The following is a 23,963-nucleotide window of genomic DNA, read 5'->3' as shown; positions in this document are numbered from 1 at the left end:
CTGCCGTATTCTAAAGCCAACTTGGAGGAAAGTGTTAGAGAGCAAGCACTTACCTTGAAGGCTGGGCCGCACCTAACGAAATCCTGAATTTAAAAATTCTAATTACTTTTTGAATATTTATGCGACTCAGATGATGAAAATCTTCCGAGGAAGTTCGTCTTCTGCTTTAAGTCGGAAGCTAATAAAATTGCTGTTATGATAATTATTTAATAAATAATTAGAATTCTTAAATTTGGGATTTCGTAAGGTGCAGCTCAGCCTTAAGGGTCGGCAGTACTAACCGAATTTTCGAATTTTACTTTTCTAATTACGTTTTGAATAATTACGTTACTCGAACGATGAAAACCCTCCGAAAAAGTTTGTCTTTCATATTTTTTCGGAAGCTATAAAAATTTCTGTAATAACAATTAATTAATAAATCAAAAGAAAAGTAAAATTCGAAAATTCGGTTAGTACTGCCCACCCTTAAGTTGACAGTAAATTGTCTGTAACTTGAATTCAATTTGACGACAGTGTTACTGTCAGACAATGACATTGAGTTGATTGAAAGTTTCACTTCAAATTGACGGCAAGATTTCCTGTTAAATTACATTCAGATGACTGCACTAGATTTACATCAACTTGCACGCAGGTATTATCCAGCTAAGGCTTGCCAGAAACTTGTCGTTAAGTTAGCCGATAATATTTCACTGCAGAACTTGCTGAGCAATTATATGTAAAATGTGGCTATCAGGGTAGGGAAGCTGAATTTTCAAGTTGACGTCAACTTGCAGACAACGTGACTTTTGGAGGGCATTGTAGTTAAGCGTTAGAAAATTTCAAAGTTGGCAACAGTTCTTGTTAAATTGGAGGCTTGCTACCATTTTGCTGCTTATCGTGCATCTCTGTGTACATTGGCATTCCATCACATTTGTTGTTCTTTGCACCGTTTAATACTTTCTTGAAAGCGTTTTGATAATGTGAGTATTAGTGTTCATTATAATTATATAAAAAACATCGATATCGTGTATTGCAATTAATTTTAATTTTTACGGGTTTATGATTCACCAAAAATAACATTTACTTCTCTCTTAATTATGAGTTAACTTTTTAGTAGTTAGAAATGATTAATTTTCAAAGTTTTTGTGAGTAAAATTCAACACCAATTTAATAATTTTCCACGAAAGTTACGAAAGAGTTTTTTTTATTCATTTACTAAGATGTAGAAATAGAGTGTGTACTTCGGTCTCATAAGCACATGGTCGGAATGAAACTGTTTACACAAAAACAGGTCTTCTTTAATAATCACTCCATGTACACACTTAATATACCATCATGAAAGATAAAAAAAATTCTATTATAAAAAATTGACATCAGAAAAAATACCATGTAACTGGCAAATTATTAAATTATGAAGATAATTTTCTTTAGGAGGGTTTGTACTTTTTTCTCCTTGGCACTTGTGGATGGACAAAATTGTCTGTTGCACTTGTATAGGAAATGGAATTTTAGTTAAAATTTTTTATCGCTAACGGATGAAAGTATTCAATAAATTAAACCAAAGATTGCTAGATCACAGAGTAGTGCATCAAGCCTTGGTATGTATCTATCATATTCTTCCATTTCTACAGTAAAAGTACTGTATTATATCGGTAGAAATAACGTATTAATACGGAAGAAATGCCGTATAAGCTCTGTATAAACGTAGTAGTTGCTCTTTAGGAATACCGTAATTAAATTTCACCAATATACTGTATAAATACGGTAAAACTACTTGCTATCGACTACGTTTATGCTCTTTTAATACAGTGTTTAAACCGTATCATGAAAATCGCGAGGGTCTGCAAAACCCTTTTGAAAATATTTACAGATTTATCGAAAAAGTAAAAATTACGATATATTTTATAAAAAATTAATTTTTTTTAAGTATGATTAGATTTTAATTTTTTTGGATATAAATTTTTATGAAGAATCTGTTTGACTTTTATCTTGTATTTTTTTTTTTTGTAGGGTATTATTCGTATTATAGGATATTTCTTTGATTTTAATTTATTTCAGTACAATACTGAATATAATTCTGTCTTTTCAATTCCTACGTTATTGTAAGTTACGACTTATAGTGTGTAAAGTGAAAAAAGCCCCTATACCCGCTCAGTACCATTAGTCGTTCACTTGAACTGTTCAATGTGTTTTTTGTAATTTTTATAAAATAAAATTTCAACTAAAACAATTATTATTGATAAATGATTATTTGTGAATCTATATATATTAAAATATGATGTATCAAATTATTTCATAATAGATTATAAATTTAACTTAAGTGACTGTTTTCAAAATCGCGCTCAGCTGGGCATTTTTTACTTTAACGTTCATTCGTTAGATTAAATTTAGGTTACGTCAAATTTTTAAAGAATTTTTATAACTATATCTTATTAACTATATTTTCACAATTCATGAAATTTTATATTATGAAAGGCTAAAGTAATATAATTTATAAATTATTTTCCAAATTAATAAACTTATCATAGTTTATGAATGAAATATTTTATGTTGTAGATAAATATTTGTATTATCGCTTATTCTGAAAAATTATTATAGGTATAAGTTTCATTTAGAAATATCTTTGTTTATCAAATCACTGATTACGAATTTATTAAAATTTCTCTAATTCTGTAAAATATAGACAATCGTTGCAAAAATTGAAATTAATATCCACTCCGGTTTTTCGAAATAATTAATACGTTACAAATTTTGACGTAAGATATTCAGCTTCTACACAGAAAAAAAAATATCTTGGCTAAATATAAATTTTCTTGTGTCAAGAAAATTTTTGGGTCGAAGAAGGAAGATCAGAATTCTCTCTGATCAAGTATTAAATTTACTTGAATTTTAAATCTTAAAATCAAAAAATCGTTCCTTTAGTCAAAAACTCTTTCACTATGGAATTAAAATACTTATTTATTAATTCAAGGTACTTGATTATCTTAAATAAAGAAAATTTGTTTTTATCCAAGATTTGCTATTTACTTGTATTAAAAGTGAACTTATTTATTCGAAGTTAATACATTTATTAAGGTACATTATTCATTTTTATAATAAGAATCTTAATTTACTTCATTCAATAACATTATCTTTTGATTGAAAAAAAATAAATTCGTTGTACCAACAAAACTCTCTTCTCCTGTTGGTGTTATAGTTCCTCTAGACAAGCTGTATGACCGACTTGAGCAAAGAGTAAATTTTCTTGGCTGAAGAAAATTTTGTTTTTAAGAAATGAATTCTAACTTACTCTCTCGTTCTCGCACTAGCACAGTGAAGTGATACCGAGTCCACTTTTTTTATTGAAATAAATTAAAATTAAATAATTGAATTATATTATTATAATAAGCTGATTAATTTATATAATTAAATCATATTTAATAAATTTGTAATTTTTTTCAAACCGAATTTTTTTTATTAAAAATTTTAATATTTTTATATTGAAATTGTTTTATGCAAAATTCATATGATCTGTTCAGTATTTTACTAAAATGTAACATTTTTCCAAATTATTGGCGATAATATTTTTATTTTAAATTCTGTGTTTATGATTGAAAAAAATATGACTGACCACAAGGCCACACTGGCTTAATAGATGCAGGCAAAAGAAACGTAGCCTGGCAAAGGTTGGGATTGTTTAGTCGGTAAAGCTTTCGCGCGACGCCAGATCGGTCTGGGTTCGATTCCTGCGTTAAGCGATAATTGTTTTTCTCAATTTGTTACAATATATAACTCATTGAGAAAGTGTCCTACCCCTTGTAAATGCCTCTAATGAAGTATTTATCGGCTTCACAGTATTGTTAATAATATTGAAATCGAAAAATAATGTTTTCGATAAAAAATAAAAAGTTTTTTAGCTCAATAAATTTCTTTGCTCAAATGAAGAAATTTATTTCTTAACTGAAATTATATTTTTGTTTGCGACAAAAAAAATTTCTTGGTCCAAGAATTTTTAGTTCAAGACATTTTTTCTTAACAACAAAATAAAAACATTTTGGAGCAAGAGACACAATTTTCTTGAGAGGAGAACATTTTCTATGATGAAGATCAAATCAATTAAATCAAGAAATTAAAATTTCTAAATTAAAGAATTTAGGTATGGAAAAACTGGAACCGGCTGCCTAAATTGGGTTCCATGTAAAAGCATTGAGTGATCACCGCCGGAGAATGTGTCATTACCCCAGATAAGTGCTGCCACTTCGTCTACCGGGATTTTTACCTTTTAACATAACGTATCGAACAATAGTTTTTGTACTAGCGACGGTGGAAGTCTGATTTGCGAGAATAAATAGGTTAAAATTTGTCATTTATAAACATATAATGTAATCGCACAGAAGTCGGATCGATATATATTATAAATAACGTTAAATTTATTATCAGGTATTGATCTTAGTGCCAAGATTTTTCACTCTAGATCTTTACTTCGTTTAGCGGGCAGATAAAGAAGTAATATAGTTTCTGATGTATTATAGCATTTCTTAAAAGCTATGCGGGAACGTAGAGACAGGTAGAAAAAAAATTAATATAACGGGACCGAAGTCCACTTCTTTTTACGGGAGGCCGTTTCCTTCAAGGTATACACGCGCTGTGGAATCCCTACCTCCTCCCAAGATGACACCCTTTATCGAGAAATAGAATCAAGTGACTAAGGATGGACGTTAACCAGATGAGAGTGAAGGAATCTCTCATCTCAGGAAATAAAGAGACTGATTGAAGTGGGCTTAAAAAAGCTCCCCGTGGCGCCAGTTCCCTGTACTGGTGAACAGGTCGCTTCGTGATAAAATGGTAAGACGCAACCTCGCCTTAACACCCTAAAAAGCTTCCCCTCCATTTGTAAACATTCAGTTTCGAACAAGCTATTATCTACTTGTTCAGTTTCTGATAAATTTTCTTCTTTACAAGTCTATCTCTTTGATTTTATGAGACAAATCAAAGATTGATCATTGCTCGCGAGAGACGGGTACAGCTGTTCGATAATTATGTACTCTCCCATCCCTTTCTCTCGCCAAACATTGCTCGAAAATTGGATTTCCGCAATTGGTATTACAAGAAAATATTGACGATAGAAATTTGATTCAATGACATTTTTTGTAGGTAATTGAATGTTAATTAATAATTATTAATCTATCATGTGAAAATCCTTGAAACCGGTTGACCTTGCGGGCCAGCCCAAAACTGCCCGTGGCTTTCGATCTCATGGAGCTCGATAATATTACTGTGAATGGGTTTTCGAGATCTTCGAGTTCGAAAATACTCTTTTATACATTGGCTTTTTCGAGCTCGAAAAAATTCATGTCTTTCTATGAATTACGAACCGATCACAACGGATTATTCACGAGAATTTGAGATTGATCAATTCCGTTTTTGCGAAGATTAAAAAAAAAAGCTTTTTTTACCATTTTTTTTTCCCACGATTTCGCTTGAATAAATTAACTGATTTAGGTGGTTCTCGTCGAAATCGACGCATTTTATTGTTCCACAGCTGATTTAATTTTGGGAATGATTGGATTAATCGTTTCGAAAATCTTAGAAAAAATTCGTTTTTTATCATACCCCCCCCCCCCCCCCTGCTCCCACGATATCGAAAATTAAATTTTCATCAGATGTCGACGTTTTGAGGATCTATGAAGCTATTCTTGCTAATTTCAAGATGTTCGAGTGTATGTATGTGTCTGTGTGTGTGAGTTAACTGATTATAATTTGTTAATAAATCAATCTATATAGTTTTTACGGCATTCAAAAAAGTTGGTCAGGTGTCAATTTTCTTGTGAATTTAAGATCATCCGATTGAATAGAGTCTGCGTTAATTAAGAAATACGAAAACTAAAATTTTTTTTAGTTTTTCTAAATTTCTCAAAAATGACTCCTAATTGATTTTTTATATAAAAATTATGTATATCTATTTATGGCCATATATGAACTATGCATGGCCATATATGTTTCATTTTCATGGGTAAATATATGGTTGAAATTATATTCAATATAGTTGAACAGATTTTCATTTCAAGAAATATATATCATACACGGAAAAAACAATATAGTAATGGCAACTCTCTGGGATAGTGCTGAGTTCTTTCTGTAAAAGAAAAATTTCAGACAGTACTGTATGCTATCTAAACTGTATCCACTACTGTCTGGAAAAGTACTCAACACTACAACTATATATAACCATACCTGCCCATACGTGGACTATGTAGGGCCATATACGGCCATATATGTTTAATTAATCACGGACATACATGGTCATACAAAACCATGTATGACCATATATAAAGCATATATGCCCATGTCCCATGCCCCTGGGACTGAATCGTAGGGAACCGTTTTTTAGTTTTATTTTATTGCGGCCATATCAAAAATAGTTAGTCTATAGTATAAAAAAAATTGCCTCCAAAGTCTAGCTATGTAGCTTCAATACAAAAATGACGCGTTTGGAAATAATATTTCTTATTTATTTTAAGTTAGAAAATTTTATTATTTTAGTTTTCTTTGTATAATTTTATTGATTAAGTGATGAAAAGAAAATAAATATATGCTTCTGCAGAGAATTTTATCCTTCATTAAAATGTTAGTTTCAACTTTAATTTTTTTTTTATTCCGAGAAAGAATGATTACATCAATCTGTACATAATTTGATATGACCATATATCGTTGCATATAATTATCTCCAAATTTCTGTATAGTTACATATATAATTATATCTACTCACGTCTAGTTATATATAATGACATTTATTATTTATAATCAGATAGGACACTTGAAGTGAAAAAATAAAACTGATTTTATAACTATACATAATTGGTTATGATTATCTATTGCGATATATATTTATATTGGATTTAGTATAACCATTTCTAATTTTCATTTTCAAATTTTTATTGACATAAGAAGTAAATTGTTAAGAACAATTACAATTATTGATCATTACGACACATAACTGCGGTAATATAAATTAATTTTTTAATTTAATTGATTTTATTATTACCATTTATCCGAGAAAAAATTATTGGATCTGATCATATATAATTACGCAACATTTTATACAGTTATGCATAATTATACATAGTTATATACAGCTAGATCTTGCCAATATATCGATCTAGTTATATCTAACCGTTCAGATATAAGTATAAATCATCAGGTTCAAATATTTTTTTGAAAACAATTGAAGCATTTAATGTGGGTTGATTATAAATTCTATGAGCAATCCCTGATTAAAAATTTTATTGAAAAGTATTGAAAAAGATGAGAATTGAATTCTTTCGAATACTTTCTATACCCCAAGGTTTTCATTTGGACATAAAATTAATACTTTTCAATCCCAAAATAATATAAGAATTTCTAAACTTCCGAGGAATTGGGAAAGATTCAGATGAATTAAAATTTTTGAATCTTTCTGAATCCTTTTCAATACCAAAATAATTTCACATTCCGGGTCACGGGTAGGATTGAAAAAGATTCAAACCAATTGACATTTTTTAATCTTTCTGAATCCTTCTCAATACCAAAATAGTCCGATATTTCGGATCGAGTGTAAGATTGAAAAGAATTCAAATGAATTTAAATTTTTGAATCTTTCTGAATCCTTCTCAACACCAAAACAATTTCACATTTCGGGTCATGTGTGGGATTGAAAAAGATTCAAATGAATTGAAATTTTTGAATCTTTCTAAATCCTTCTCAATACCTAAATAATTCCATATTGGAAGGTATTGAAATGATGGAAGATTGAATTCTTTTCAATACTTTTGAATTCCATTTTAAGAATTAGAAAGTATTCAAATGATCGAAATTTCAATTCTATTCAATACTTTCCAAAACCTCAGTGGGATTGAAAAGAATTGAAATAATTTTCAATCCTTTTCAATGAACTTTTTTAATCAGGGATGTCTTTGAGATCATAATAGTTAATTTTTAATTTTTTTCGAATTGATTATTATTGTAAAACTCTTACTAACTTGAACGATTGATAAAAAACATTAATTGGAGTTCATTTTTCGAAAGTAATTAATGATTAAATATAAATCAAACAGCCTCAAACCAGTTAGTGGGCCAGTTTAGCAACTTAGGTCAAATTAACATTTTTGTAAATCATAAAATTCTCTACAAACACATATATTTATTTTATCCTTATCAGTTTAGTTTGTCAATAAAATCTAATATATTTTTGTTTTTATAATTTTCAGATAATGGTTTCTTCAAATTTACCGGTAAGGATAATTAAAAAATTTGGAGTATGTCAAAGCTTCCTATTTAGGAAATAAGATTTAAATCGATTTATAATGTTAAAAATTCAAAAAAACTCGTAATTGAAGGCTTAATATTATGAAATACTTTTTCAATGTTTTCGTTTTCTTGATCGGTAGTTATAACCAATAAAACTATTTTTTCAGCCTTTTGTCTTTTTTCTCTTATTTAAACTTTTATTCCCTTTAAGTTGAATCGCTTCTAAAACTTATCTTTTTTATAGGGTCCTTGTAAACGTAGGTAAAATAGAAAAATTATAGCTAACTAATGATTTACTCAATGCCATCGCACTTAAATAACTGCAAACAAAATAACTGCAACAAAATTACCGCAAATAAAATAACCGCCGAGGAAGCAACTTGAAGACAAAATAACCGCAACAAAAAAATGTCGGAAATCAATCGTTTCATAAATTTTCCGAAGCGAACACGTAAATAAATATTTTTAAGTAAATTAATTACCAACACAAAACTGATAATAATATAACGTCTTAATATTGTTTTCTTTATTTCGGATTCAGAAATTGAGGTTTTTGACTGAAAATTATATATTGGTTATTAATAAATTTTTGCAGTAGCTTAGGCCCCACAAATGGCTTGGCAGCGTTACCTGTCAAAGAGAAACCCTCTGATAAATTTTCAACTCCCTGATCGAATTTCCGGCCATTAAAAAAACATCGCCGTTAAATTAATAGATCAGAACTGGCTGAAAAAATTTTTTTATTATGAACTATTATTTCATTAAAATCTTTTTAAAACGTTATTAATCATTTTAAATCGTATTTTATAACCAGGGCTGTTTTTCTAAACCCTTTGTGCGTCAAAAAAATTTCTCATTTTGCTCATGATCATCATGGCATACGCGAACTGGCTATCATTGTATAGTCCAACCTCGTTAAAAGACCAAGTGGTAGAGGAAAAAATTCATAGAATCAGGATTCCCCCACTATCATGATTGACAGCGTTCCAATCTGGCTATAAGACTGTCAATGTTTTGTTTTGTTCAGGAGAGGTATGTTGTATTTTGTACAAACGTTAAGTTAGTCTTCAAACGAGGGTTCGATGTTAAATGTAAATTATGTTTTGGTAGGGGGAAGCGTTTCAGACAATTTTTAACAAATTGAAGGGGAAAGTCAAAACGAGGTTGGACTGAATCATCCTACTCATCCAACGGCAGACTTTAATTTGATTGGTTACCCTGATTAGGAAATACGATTAATGATGATTAAAAATATTTTAATCGTTTGAAACACTCATGAATCGTCAATTGATGATTAAAGAGTATTAAAAATGATTCAAAGTTGTAATCATTTTTAATCCTTATGCGGGACCAGAAATTGTAATATTATTTTATGATTAAAAACGATTTATGACAATTAGAAATTTTTAATCGTCCTGAATCGTTTTTAATCGTAGAATAATAAATAATCTTTTGGTGATCAGAGATGATCTAATGTGAAAATCCACGAAGATTATGAGTATTAAAGATGATTACTGATGATAAAATTCTTAATCGTTTTTAGTTATCACAAATCGTATTATTTAATCAGGGTATGTCTTCAACATTGCTGACACGTTGATTCTTAGAAATTTTAATGCGCGAAGGAACAAAATTAAGCTCGATCTATTTAACAATTTTCTAATTGGGAAATTGTTATTAGAAAATTTGAGCAATATCAAATTAATTTTTAAATAGACACCATGTTTTTGTCTTAAAAAAAACATGGTCGAATTTAAAAAACAACTTTTTTTTGTTCACAATTGATACATATTATAACTATTAATCACTTATTGTAGAGAAAGACCAAAATTTTTGTTGGTCGTTTACCTGAAAATTGTCGAAATGATGAATTGCGACAATTATTTCTCCGTTTTGGTGAAGTCACTGAATGTGATGTGATGAATCGTTACGGATTTGTTCATATGGCTCGAGAAGAAGATGCAGCTGCTGCAATCAAGGCTTTACACAATACAAATTTCAAAGGTGCTACAATCAATGTTGAACAATCGACAGGGAAATCACGAGGGACTGGTCCTATCGGGCGTAGAGATGATCGAAGAGGTGGACCAATGAGAGGTGGAAGAAGTGGTCGAGACGGAGGTCGTGACAGTCGACCAGGTCCTTATAATCATCGCGGAGGTATATCACCAGAAATATTTTTATTCTGATGATAAATATCTAAATTCTCTCACAGTTTTGTTATCTAAATTACGTTAGTTTGATAAGCCCAAATTATTGGGAAGCTCGCAATATTTACAGCTCTTCCATTACCACGTGCTGGTTACAACGGATCTGCTACAGGTGGCGTTGGTGGAGGGTATGCAGATTATGGCAACCGTAGTAGCAGTGACTTTGGTGGACGCAGTGGCGATTATTCAAGTGGTGGATATGCTGATCGTGCAAACTACGGCCAAAATGTCGGTGGTGGAGGTATGGGAGGATATGCATCGACGCCTGGAATTGTTGGTGGATATGGTCCGAATACTGGCGCAGTCGGTTATGGACCTGGAGGAGCTGGAGATTATGGAAGAACAAATGATTATGGTCGCACTGGTGACTTTGGAACTCGATCAGATTACGGCAACTGTAAAGTTACATTTCTATCATAACTCAACGAGTAGCTAGAGCAAAATTAACAACATTAATTTTCAGTTCAAACTGGAGGTGCAATGAGCGGTGATTTTAATCGTGGTATGCCAGGTATTGGAGATTATGGACGAGCAGATAATTTTGGTCGGGCTACAGACCCTTACACTCCCAGAAATGATTACGACCGTAATACAGGTCCAATGAGAAATGGTGGTGCAATCGCTACTGGTGGTTATGGATCTGGGTATGCAGATGCCGGGTAATTTATTCACAAATAATTTGTTCAATGAATGACGATAAAACTAGGAGTTTTAAATATTATATTAGCATGCGATTTTAATGATATTTTATTTGCGACATATTCAACGACAAAATGAAAAATTACTCAAAATATAAATTTTTTTGTTTTAAACATAACTATTACTTTTTTCGTCTTATTGCAAAGTTACCATCTATTTTAATTATAGTACAATAGCTGACAGTTCACATACAAAACTTCCAATACCATTTCAAATAAGTAATTTTGTAAATATTTATAATATTCCGAGAAATTTTTAATCGGAAAACAAACATATGATAATTGGTTAACTTTGCAGAACAGCGTGAAAACTTCCTATTATAGTTTTGTTTTTTTGACAAAAAAAAAAAAAAAAAAAAATACATTTTTGAACTCACTGAATTTAAAAACAATTTTGGACTTCTAACTTCAAACATGACGAATTTTCATAGAAATGGAAATAGTCAGTTTACTAATCGAAAATGGAGTTATCAACTCATACTGTTGTATTTAAGTCGGAGAACTCATTTCAGACAATAGTATGATGTGAATGCCTTGTTCACGATATCTCTTCCATAACGTTATAATTGATGCAAATAGAAGTCTAGGCTAACCCTCGCAGATTTGAATCACGGTGGAAACACCGTGGAAGTGTAAACACCGTGGATCCATCGTGGTTACACGGTGGGTTTGTTCCATTTCACCACCGGGTATACACAGTGTATCCACTGTGATTACGCGGTGTATCCACCGTGATTCCACGGTGGCTTGACCATTGTGTATACACGGTGTTTCCACTGTGATTACGCGGTGTATCCACTGTGATTCCACGGTGGCTTTGTGCTATTTCACCACCGTGGTTCCACGGTGTATCCACCACGTAATCACAGTGGAAACACCGTGTATACACAGTGGTCAAGCCACCGTGGTATCACGGTGGATACACCGCGTAATCACAGTGGTAAAATGGAACAAACCCACCGTGTTTCCACTGTGATTCAAATTTGCGAGGGAATCTTGCTCAATTACTCGTCAAAAACTTTCTGCCTGACCCCCAAGTCAACTTTCTTATTCTTCTATCCTGCACCCTTGCACTCTGTACCTATCTTCTACTTCCAGTGCGGTTTTGACACCCCCACAACGCATATATTTGATCTCAGGCTTTCCCTTTCACACGCTCTCTTTCTCTTTTTCTCTTCACACATACCTTTACGTCACTCTGTCGATAACGTACAATTGTTTTGGTCTGATCCTTTCATTAACAACTTATGCTATCCTGAAAGAAAATTACCCTTAATTAAGTTTCGCTCACGATCGTATCAGTATACGCGAACTGACCAACCGCGTTATAAGACTAAGTCGGGATGGTAGGAGTAAAAATTCTTAGAATCTAGATTTTCCCACTATCATCTTCGACAGCGTTCTAATCTGGCTTTAAGTCTGTGAATATTTTGTCTTGTTAAGGAGAGATATCTTGTATTTTGTACATACTTTAAGTTAGTCTTAAAACGAGGATTTGACGTTAAATGTAAATTATTTTTTTGGTGGGGGGAAGCGTTTTAGACCATCTTTAATGAATTGAAGGGGAAAGTCTTATAATGGGAGAACTGAACCATCATATTTCTCCAACGGCGGACTTTAATTTGACTGGTTATGTCTTCGCTATTGCAGATACGTTGTTTCTTAGAGATTTTGATGCACAAAGGAATACAATTAAGCTCGATCTATTTAACAATTTTCTAATTAGTAAATTGTTTTTAGAAAATTTGAGCAATATCAAATTAATTTTTAAATAGACACCATGTTTTTGGTTAAAAAAAAACATGGTCGAATTTAAAAAACATAACTTTTTTTCTAAACAATTTCCATATTTCGGCTGAGGTGGATCGGAAAAAAGTCAGACACTTAAAATTACGATCAAAATGATAAATCAAAATTTAAAAAATAAGTAAATTATATGAATTAACCAAAAAAAAACTAAATTGAAATTGATTGATATCACAATTATAAAATAAGTTTACAACAAAAGAACAAAGCTGGCCGAAACTTTGCTTTTGACTCGGTATAAAACAAAGTAAACAACCAAAAACAATACTCAGTTGATCATATGATTCACGTCTCATTCGTCGTAAAAATTGATCAAACACGTCGGCTACAATCAGTATTTTACAATTCTCGATTATTATTTAATAATAACATTAGTAGACAAAATTATAATCGTGATTGAGTTAATTAATCAAATCAAATACACCTGTTCGATACAAAAATTCCGTTGACAAAATTAAATAAAATATGATTTTATTTTCATGATATATTCTCAGAATTTTTCCGAATAATATAAAATAATATAATGAATATAATAATATAAATATTTTATTTCGGTAACTCGTTCAAATTGAGTTATCGTTCATTTATCATCCGTAATAAGATAATATCAGTTATCAGAAACGCACATTAACAAACTTCGTTAATCCAACATAAAAAAAAAACAACTTCGTACTACACGAATATTACATCAAAATACGTCATTCCGTCTAAGAAATACCACAAAAGATGTCCAGTAAAATTGAAATTTTTACGTAGATTTGATATATTGCAATCTACATTGCTTTTTATTAAATAATGTACAGTAGACTAGCGATTTTCTTCCCTTTGACCTTTTTTTTGTCATTTTTAACTTTAATTGCCTTATAGCTCCGTCCGCAGAACCCTTTCTACACTAGTTTACCTAACAGTACATTAGTGTACATTAATTTTCATTAAAATATTAATAATTGACAAACTAGAATCTTAACAGACTAATCTTTGCAATTAAAAATCTTACTTATTTTACAACGTACAAGTTTTTTATTTCTCATTTTTCCATATTACTTGTTTATAATGAAATGAATAATTGTACATCTCCTAAAAACTGTTGTTAACTATACTGAATCATTAAAATAATTATAACTACATTTCATAGATTGATATGGTGAATGAAATAATACATATTGGATATTAGAATATTACACCATGTTCCTTAAAGATTCATTATTCTTGCACAAATACATGAAGCATTCACTCAGACGAATCCTCACCAGCAATTACCGCGTCTTTTAACCTTCTCTCAATTTTCTTCAAAATATCCCCGAAGACTGGAAGAAAATCGCGAGTCTACTGTATTCTAAAACTCGAGAAGCTCAGAAATATGCATTTAATAATGAGTTCAAGATTTTCAGAGCTTGTTAATGTAATAAAAAGTTCTACAACTGGTCTGTAGAGCTAGTCAATTATCGTATTTTTGTACAAAAAAGAAATCTGTCAAATTATAGTATTATATGTTTGTTTCATTGAATCGCTGATTCTTATTCTATTTTTTATATCATATTTTGATGTTTTATAGACCATTAAGCGGAGGACAGAGTTATGCTTCTGGAAACCCTAGTTACAATACCGGTCCAGGACCCCAGACTGATATGTTCAGTAGAAGACCAGTCAATGCGGTGACTAGTGGTGTATATCCACCGATCAGTGGCGGGTAAGTTTCTATATTTCCATTTCATTAAACTTTTTTAAGTTATTCTCATGTGTTACATAGGTATACGGAAGCATATGATCGACCAGATTCATATGGTCCTCCTCGTAATACGGGCAATCGGTAGGTTAAAATTTTTTTTTTATTTATTAGTTGTTAATGATGCACATCAGAATTAGATTGAAATCAAATCTTATTCAAACGGCGAACTGTGCTAAAAAGTATTTACAGAAAGCATAAGGTGTAACGTCTAAAGAGTTATCTTAGATAATTTTTTTTTTTTAATAAGTTTAAAAATATGCGTTTAGAGCTTTAGCGTGCGACGTGCATCATTATCGTTATCTGAGTGCGTAATGCGTTATCCCAATTTTGTGCGACATCAATGACAATAAACATAATAAATGATTTAATTTATTTAAATTAGTACTAAAAATCAATCAAGTTTCATAAGAGAAATCACAGGTTTGCGTTAAAAACTGAAAATAAAATCCGTTGAATTAATCCGTTGAAATACCTGTGTGATATTTTTATTATTGATTTTCTATAATGTAAACGTTACATCTTATACTTGAAGTTAATTGTATCCATTGTGAGATCTATATCACTCTCTCAACGTATAAAGCGGCGATATATTCTCACTTTTTAACATTTTAGCTTCCCAGGTCCGGCAGATTCAATGCCACCAAGGTACTAAAACGTGTACCCTCAATAAAAACTGCACACTATGGCACACAAAATAAATCCTAATGGTGCGCCGTCAGAAAAGTGTGACCACCGTGCGCGATAAGTGAAAAATGAAAATACTGAAAAAATTCTATATCAATTATGTTCAAGCTTTTACTTTATTAAAAAAAAAACACTTTGCGAATGATAACATAATAAAAAATATCGATAATCATCGTATTTACTTATTTACCCTGAACAATGAATTATAAAACCATGAATTATATTAGAGTAGCGTTGAAATACTGAAAATTTATAAGAAGAAAAGAATAAATTGAATGATGTATAAAAAATCATAATTTATAGTAATTTATTAAGCGTCTATTATTTTTTCTTGTTTTACATTTTGTCAAATTCTGTTCTTTTTTCTTAAATTTAATATTTTTTTGTTTTTGAACAATTTGTCATAATTTAAAAAAAAAACAGTCGAACTATCAATCTTAATTAGAAAGCATTTAAAAACATTATAAAAAACAATAACAACACAAAATTGATGTGAAAATAATTCAATTTCGTTCGGGGATGCTTGAAAGAAAATCGAGAGAAGTTGAAGAGACCTAGAAATTGGCAGTGGAGATCAGTCTGTGTGAAAAATGCGTGTGTTTTTGAAAATATTAAGAGTTTTCAAGGAACATTATATAACATACAGATTTATTAATTTATCATATTAAGATAGTTCACTCGCGACATTCATAGCCAAAAGTGTAGCGTAATCGTAACTACAAAAAGTTAGAGAAACTCAATGCCAGAATATTTAATTTTTGTAAGAGACTGTATCCAATACACCTTAGTTTTGAATATACAGATACACACTATAATACAATCACACTGATGGGTATAATCAATATGGCAACACAGCAAATATTAATATTGAATAATCTACGCATTAAACGTATAGGTAGCAATCTTTATATAGTGCGAGTTTATTATACATACAGTTTATTATTGTTGACAATCACAAATTTTGGATAAAATAAATTTTTGTGCATATTTTAATAATTTTTTTTCGACTTACAAGTAAATAGCTTTTAAAAAACATCAATTTGTCGGATGTCACCTACTTTCCGTATCATAATTTTTCAGGATTCTAAAGCTATTGTGGAAGCCATAATTAATATAGGATAATATTAAAAAATTATTTTTTTGTTTGTTTAGTATCATTGAATAAATGTTCAACATTCATAAAAATTATTTCGAAAAATTTTTAAATCATTTTTTTATTTTAAAATAATTTAATTTAAAAAATCAATAATTTTTAAATCGGTCTAGAAGTTCAGAGTTTTTTTTTTTAAATTTATAATTTTTTCATTCAACAGTGCATAAGTTTTTTAAAAAAATGGTAACAACCGCTTTCAGGTACTCAGGAAACTGTGCGTTTCTTTTATACTTGGTAGACCTCCAGCACGTTAATTATGCTCTTTTTGATTGTTAATATTTCGTTTCACAGTCGGCGAAAAAATTTCGTTTGTTATTCATTAAATATTAGACATTTTTGTTAATCTCATATTGTAATTTCTCATTCCTAAGAATAGCCGTTTTGCGAGTGAACTACGTTAATGTATGATATCTATAATACAGCTCAACCTCATTATAAGATTCCCTGCTACAAGACGCTGCCTCTATTTGTTAAAAACTGTCTTGAACGCTTTCCCTACCAATCACTTTATTTGAGTAGGATTAGTATTTTCGTACATTCAGCTGATTGACGTAGTACGGTCTAAAATTTCAACATGTAAAATGTAAAACTTACAAATTCAAATGCAAGTGATTTCATGGAATTGAAACATAAATTTTCAATTTTCAATCATTAATGAATGGTTATCAAACTGCAAAAGTTATAAAAGTAAATTTTTAATTTTATGAAACTTATTAACGATATTTTAAAATGTAGTTTTACTATTTTTACATTCTAAATAGTAAAAGTTCGTGATTGCTAAGGCATTGATGATACTCAATATCGAAATTTTAAAAATTACAGTGTGAGATGTAATAGTTCCATTTTCTACATTAAGGTTCATAATTGATTGCCCGCACTGTAAATCTTATCGAACCACTTGACAAATTTTCTTATGATAAGTTATGAGTCATAACTTATGACAAAATTCCTTGAAAAATTGACCATGAGGACAAATACAATAGCTAGATTTTTAAAAAATTTACCTAATAGATTTTCAAAAAATCTACCTAAAAATGAATGTTAACCCTTTCCCGAAAGAGTGAATCGAAATGAATCGGTGTGAGCTTTACGGGGGTAACGCCAATCAAAGTTCGTTGTTAAGGCTGTGTGAGTAACGGTTTAATCGTGTGAGCAACAGTTTAATCGTAGTAGTGCGTGCATGCGCTCCCTTCTACTATTTTTTCTGCCCCTTCTCTTCTCAACAGGCTAGCGCTTTCTCGCTTTAAGACGAAGACGTACGATTCGAATTGAGAGTAGGGACTCAAGGTCAACCGGGAAAGGGTTAAATCAAGACAGTTGAATGTAGAAATGAAATCAAAAAGGATTGAACAAAAATCGATGGGATACTGTACTTTGCCAGAATTTTGAACGGTTAAAATTGTTCGTACAGTATTTTTTAGGAAAAAAATAAAATAAAATTTACACTTTTTCTGTATTTTAAAAATCTACTAACGTTTTAAGTATTTATTTCCATAAAGATGAAACGTAAAGCGACTCATGATCCAACCCTCTGTTTTTCGATTTTTGGAATGAGTAATAATGTGCAATTTGAGTAGGATCTATTTTCTAGAAATAAACTTGGCAACAAACGTATAACAGTAGCAACGAGTTCTTTTACGGGATTTTATGATATAAAAATTTTACGTAATTTCATAAGTCATGACAGTCCTATTGAATTTATGTAGCAATCAGTTAGGATTATAGTGTTTTTTATATTATGCTATAGAAGATTTAAAATAGAACGTTTGACTAAAAGCTTTTTCAAAATTTATTTTAATCGATGTATTTATACCCTACTTGTTTCAGAGTTGCACTAATTCACTTTGTTAATTGAATTATTATTATATCGATTTTGGTTCAATTTTATCAGAAACATGAAGTTTTAACGAATTTGAATATTATTTACATAGCTAAATTTAACTTTTGTAAGATTGATATCCAATTGCTTTCTCAACTTCGAATCAACGTCAGTTATTGAACCAAAATTTTTCTTTGGTACATCTAATATTGACAAATAGCAAGGATTAATACCGTGGCAACACCAAACAGTATTAACTCAAAAAAACGCTGTTTCAAAAATCCGATAGATTCTTATAGCTGTATGTATAAGGCCCTATACGTAACTATAGTACTTCTCATAGAATTCATTCATTCTTATAAAATCTTTATGGGAATTGATGAGAATCTATTAGATTCTATGAGATTTTCTAAACAAGGAATAAGCCCTATTAAGAATAGTTAAATAACATTTTTATTATAATTAGTTAAAATTTGCCTGTCTTTGAAAAATTTCATTTGCCAATAGATACAGAAAAAAACCCTAAGCTTGAAATTTAATATAAACAATACTCAGAAGCTGCTAATAATAATATGTAGATCCAATTTTTCATATATAAATGCACAAAATTTTTGTTATTGTGACATAGGCGTATTTCAAGCATCAAATACATTATCGAAACTTTCATGTCAAAAGTTTTGAACTTTGTCGTTATTGAATTATTACCCTCGCCGATTTGGAAATGCCGAAACAATTTATATTAGCATAAATCTGGCAAAATTGCAGGATATATACGGTATTATTACAAAAAAAAAACACCATTTAATTATTATAAAATAATCGTATTATTTTCCCTGGTAGAAATTTTTGGGAATTTTCTCTGAAAAATTCAGAAAAAGTCTTTAGAACTTTGGAACTGAGTTTTTCAGAGAAAATTCCTAAAAATTTCCACTTGGGTTAGCTTTTCTATAGAATTTTTTCGGTAAAAGTTCGGCATTTTTATAGTAATTTCACTTTACAGTCGAGATAAAAATTTTTGCTGGTCATAATTCCTGGCCGACTAATTTTTTCAGAGAATAATTCCAAATATACTAAAAGTGTGACAAACGAAAAAATCCAACCAAAAAGTGCATTGCAAATGTGTTTTTTTTTTTTTTTATAACCAAATGGTCATAATTCCGGTTTTACGCAAATATTTAACAAACTATAGTACACGGATAAAAAAAAACCTGAACAAAATTTAAAAAAAAAATAATGAATAAAATAAGCCTATATTTAATTTCCTACGAGCTGTAATTTGTAAATTATTTAAATGTTAATTAATTTTGTCGTCAACTCGATGTTATTGCACACCTCAAGCGCGAAAGCGCTGAGGGTGCTTTATGATCGCTCTAAATTTTTTGACTTATTCACTCACATTAAATTATCTCTAGACTTTTTCGATTACACTAAAATGGGTCAAATTGTGTACCAACAGAAAGACAGTTTATTGGAGAATAATTTCGACCCAACATTAAGTCGATTAATTATTCCATTAATTAAATATAAATCATTTTAATCTCAGTGACACGAGTTGTCAATTGTGGTGTATGAAACTTAGTAAACCAAATATAGTTGGATTAGCGAGAGTTTGCGTTTCGGATATTTTCGGTTTTTACCCCCACCATCTAAATTTGATACCTAAGACATTGCGCCTTGATGGTGGGGGTAAAAAACCGAAGCGCAAACTCTCGCTAATCCAACTATAACTCTCGATCGACACAATTAATCGGCCTAACTTTTGTTTTATTATCTTTAAATTTTTTATCACAAGAACCCTATTGAAAATTACTGTCTAAATCCTTTTAGTTTGATTGTAATTAATTAAAAACGTAAAACTGATTATTCGCGAAAAGTTTAGCGGCCATTTTTATTTTTACTATTGTTATTATTACAAAAGTAAATTTTTTTTTCTTTTTTTCTCCCTACCAACTACTGGCAGCAGCACTAGCGTAAAACAGTAGGATTGAAAACAAAGAACGACATCTACAACAAAAATGCGGGATATTTAGAAAAAATTTTAATAAAAAAAAAAAAAATTAAACTGGAATTAAGAAATAAAAAAATCAAATCAATAATCTAAAAGTTGAATAAAAATTCATAATAAAAAAAAATAAAAGTAATGATTGAAAATAAAATGGCGATTGAGGTGTGCAATTTTGGATTTTCCAACATTTTTTTTTTACACATCAGCTGTTCTGACGCCAAAACTGATCGAAGCATGGCGAAGCTGAGCGCGCGCTCGTTCGGGAAATTCAAAATTTGAAAAATTACTTTTTATTTTTTTGCTGAAAGATATTTATATTTTTTCTCGCCTCCGGGCGGAAGGCGTCAACTTTCGTCCCGCTGTGCAAAACGAAGTTGCCGCTTTGCGCCTCCGTCGAGGAGAAAAATAGTATACACTCCTCGTGAAGTAAAGTAAGAAAGCCTCAGATCACATGTTTCTTGACCTCGGCTTCGCCTCGGCCAACAAATACATGTGATCTGAGACATTTCTTACTTTACTTCCCTAGGTGTGTAAGATACTATATTCAACGAAGAAATTAAATAGTAATTTAATTTTTATACCTATAAAAAATAATTGAATGGATTAATTCTTTCCTTAAATGTTTTTTAACAATAGTGCAAATTAAATAAATTTTCTTTTCCGTACTTTATTTTATTTTTTATTAAAATCGATTGTTTTATTATTTTATTATCTTAAAATTTTAAATATTTCCATAAAATTATGTTATCTTACTTATTTATTGAGTTTCTAATTTAAGCGTGCGTCATGAATGGCCATGATATTATTCTGATATTATTAATTTAATAATCACTCGTTCTCTGGTAAACTCTTTTAGAACCAAAATATACAAATGTAACTAATGATATTAGCTTGTTTTGGCCGGTTAAACCAGCATTGAAAGTTATTGTAGAGCAGATGCCATAAAATAACTATAGACGATATGTCGGATAAGTAACGGATTTCGGTTACAGAATGAGCTGACAGGTTGCGCTGTGTCACAAGAGAACGAGAGAGAACGAGACCGCCTGGACAAACCGAGGGTGATAAAATTCTCACGAATTCTCTTGTGACACAACACAACCAGAGGAGAATTCTGGAAAGGACCCATGCCAGATTTGTCACTTATCAGACAAACATCGTACAATATCTTATGCAATCCTTGATTCAGAAGTTCAATTTAAAGAAAAAATTATCATTAATTAATAACTAATATTAGATGTACATTGCACTGTTGACAACATTAGCAGAGGTTAATGTGTGGTATACACAACGCGCAAGTCTTTACGAGTCCCTACTAGTAACCTCGAGCATGTAGGTATCCATCATTGCGTCAATTGGTAAAACAAATTTTATTCTTCAAAGTATTTATATAACCAAAACTAACCGTAATATTTGTTAGTGGAATAAGAATATAGATCTTGTAATAATGTTTTCTATTATAGTGCCGGGTGAAATAATAAAGTGATATAGTGTAGGCATCAGGAATTCGTCGTTTCTCCACCGCTTTTCAACGCTCTTAACTTGAACTTCTGAGGCAGGGATTGCATAAAGTAATATTATGTGTATGTACTCATAAAAAATGCAGAACAGATCAATTTAGTACGTTCGTTATATAAACTTACAATTTTTCTGCTAGTTATTAAATGTCTAGATTGTAGAGCTTATCTCGCATATCCTTCAAATCCTTCTCCATTGAAATCCATTCATTGCCGTTAGCGTTGCTCTCTTCAAAATCGCCGTAAAATATTTTGTGTTGCCTAAACGTCATGAAGTGGTCTCCGAACAAGCAATTATGAAGATGCGATATACAGAAACCAGATAATCGCGGGCTGCAAACGTATTTACCGTACCAACCTACCAATCAATGTGCTTTATGTTAAGGTATGTTATAGCGTGCGTGCGCCCATTATTTAATTGCTAAGTCTAAACGTTATCGATTTATCAACTACTGTAATTGAGTATTTTTAAGTAATTTCTTGAATTTGATGTTTTTATATCTCGTACTCAATTATTTTTGAATATTCGGTTAAGTGGGTTTTATGCGGTTTGTGCGGCAAGATATCTATTACAGTCGAATCGCGTTATGAGTCCGCCTACAGGGGTGTAGGGCAATATAATTTCAAGAATTCCTGTACCCCCACTTCTGCTCAGCAGTCGAACGCCGTAACTCACACTTCCCCTACTTTGCAAGCGTGTGAGTGTGTACATGATTATTTCCGTATTCAGAGAGGGGAAATGTCTTCCAAAAATATAAGTCGGCGGACTCATAACGAGCGGGCTCATAACGCGAGTGGACTATATATAATTCTCAGAACGATTGATTCATATTCCATAATTAAATAGGAAATCGATAAAAATTATTTCAATATAACGTGAGAAGAAAACGATTGAACATAAACTTAGTTAAATATATTTAAAAAGACTGGCCGCTATTGGATCTTCGTTCGAATAACCGATATTTAGATTTTAAGCGAATGAATACGTGAAATTTCACCCGTTGAATAATAAATTATTACTTCCTAAAACTTTTTTTTTATATCGAAGGATTGATGCGGATCAATCAGCGTTGTTTAATTTGGAAAAAGTAAATAGCTGACATTAATTTTGATTTTTTAATAGATGGCAGCCAGGATAAAGTCAAGAATCTGGTAATGAAAAACCTCATCAATATGAAGACATGATAGGTCTTGAGTTATTCATTGTATGATGAAAAATTTACTCGCCGTTGAAAGCTATGAGTAAATAAGGACAACAAACTGGATTGGACTTATAACGAACATGTAATAAGATGCAAAAAATTTGTTTTCTAGTCATGGAACGTAATAACAGTGAAAATAAATGACAATCAAAGTTCACTTGTTGAAAGAGCACAGAGAGAAATAAATATAAGAAACTTATTTTAAAAATGTCGATTAAAACTTATAAATTTATATTATAAACTTGAACTGTTATCGAAATTGTATAATTTTTACTATCTTAAGAATTTAATTTTTATTTATATTGAGTGATTTTTATTACTTAAGTATGCAAATAAATGTAAACTGCATTCGTTAATTAGACTATATTTTTTGTAAGTTTTACTATCCATTAAGGCATATTTTACTATCGAATGGAATAAATTCTACTACAGTAGAATAGAATTAAATAAAACGAAATTTTCATTAGTTTTTCCACTTTATTATTATTATTATTATTATTATTATTATTATTATTATTATTATTATTATTATTATTATTATTATTACTATTGTCATCATCATCATCATCATTTATGATTGGGTAATAAAGTTGGTGTTAATTTTTATATTTAAAAAGGACTTGACTGACATTCGAATCCTGATCTCCTGCGTGTGAATCCTGTCCTCAGTCTGTCGGTCCAAGGTCTTTTTTAAACAAAGGTTTTTGAATTTGTAATACATATTTTCAAATGCTCTCTTTACCAAATGTTGATTATATCAAGCTTCTATCAGAATATTGTAAACCATTTCATAGTATTGTACCTATATATCAGTTTTTTTCAAGACTTACACAAGTCTGCTCTCAAGTTCGATAGTTTCTAGCGTCCCCATTTACCTTTGGGTCTTGCTCCAGATA

The 23,963-nt window shown here is 30.5% G+C and overlaps 1 protein-coding gene across 5 annotated transcripts; it reads left to right on the top strand.

Annotated features, from left to right (window-relative positions):
- The first annotated feature begins 824 nt into the window (after window positions 1-824).
- On the top strand, window positions 825-23,547 carry LOC130669386 (heterogeneous nuclear ribonucleoprotein A3 homolog 2-like). 5 transcript variants are annotated; one of them, XM_057472262.1, is made up of 9 exons: window positions 825-959; window positions 8,205-8,228; window positions 10,062-10,404; window positions 10,525-10,851; window positions 10,918-11,113; window positions 14,514-14,648; window positions 14,709-14,768; window positions 15,300-22,250; window positions 22,989-23,547. In XM_057472262.1, exons 2-8 carry the CDS (start codon window positions 8,208-8,210, stop codon window positions 15,337-15,339), a joined length of 1,122 nt encoding a protein of 373 aa, XP_057328245.1. In that variant the 5' UTR covers window positions 825-959; window positions 8,205-8,207; the 3' UTR covers window positions 15,340-22,250; window positions 22,989-23,547. The 5 variants fall into 5 exon arrangements, with proteins under 5 accessions (XP_057328245.1, XP_057328244.1, XP_057328241.1 ...); XM_057472261.1 differs by lacking the exon at window positions 825-959 and adding an exon at window positions 1,500-1,577 and having other exon boundaries at window positions 10,567-10,851; XM_057472258.1 differs by lacking the exon at window positions 825-959 and adding an exon at window positions 1,500-1,577 and having other exon boundaries at window positions 10,918-11,098.
- Window positions 23,548-23,963: the final 416 nt, after the last annotated feature.

Source organism: Microplitis mediator, chromosome 6 (genome assembly GCF_029852145.1).
Source record: "Microplitis mediator isolate UGA2020A chromosome 6, iyMicMedi2.1, whole genome shotgun sequence".
In the NCBI taxonomy this organism is placed as follows: Eukaryota; Metazoa; Arthropoda; class Insecta; order Hymenoptera; family Braconidae; genus Microplitis; species Microplitis mediator.
The sequence above is the reverse complement of the archived record's forward strand: the minus strand, read 5'-3'. Positions and strand labels throughout refer to the sequence as shown.

Bases quoted from the DNA above. Each gene is read 5' to 3' on its own strand.
- LOC130669386 (XM_057472257.1), top strand. From the start codon at position 1,515: ATGAAAGTATTCAATAAATTAAACCAAAGATTGCTAGATCACAGAGTA. The intron at 10,405-10,524 runs GTATATCACCAG...CAATATTTACAG, and splicing joins TCCTTATAATCATCGCGGAG to CTCTTCCATTACCACGTGCT. The intron at 10,852-10,917 runs GTAAAGTTACAT...ATTAATTTTCAG, and splicing joins TCGATCAGATTACGGCAACT to TTCAAACTGGAGGTGCAATG.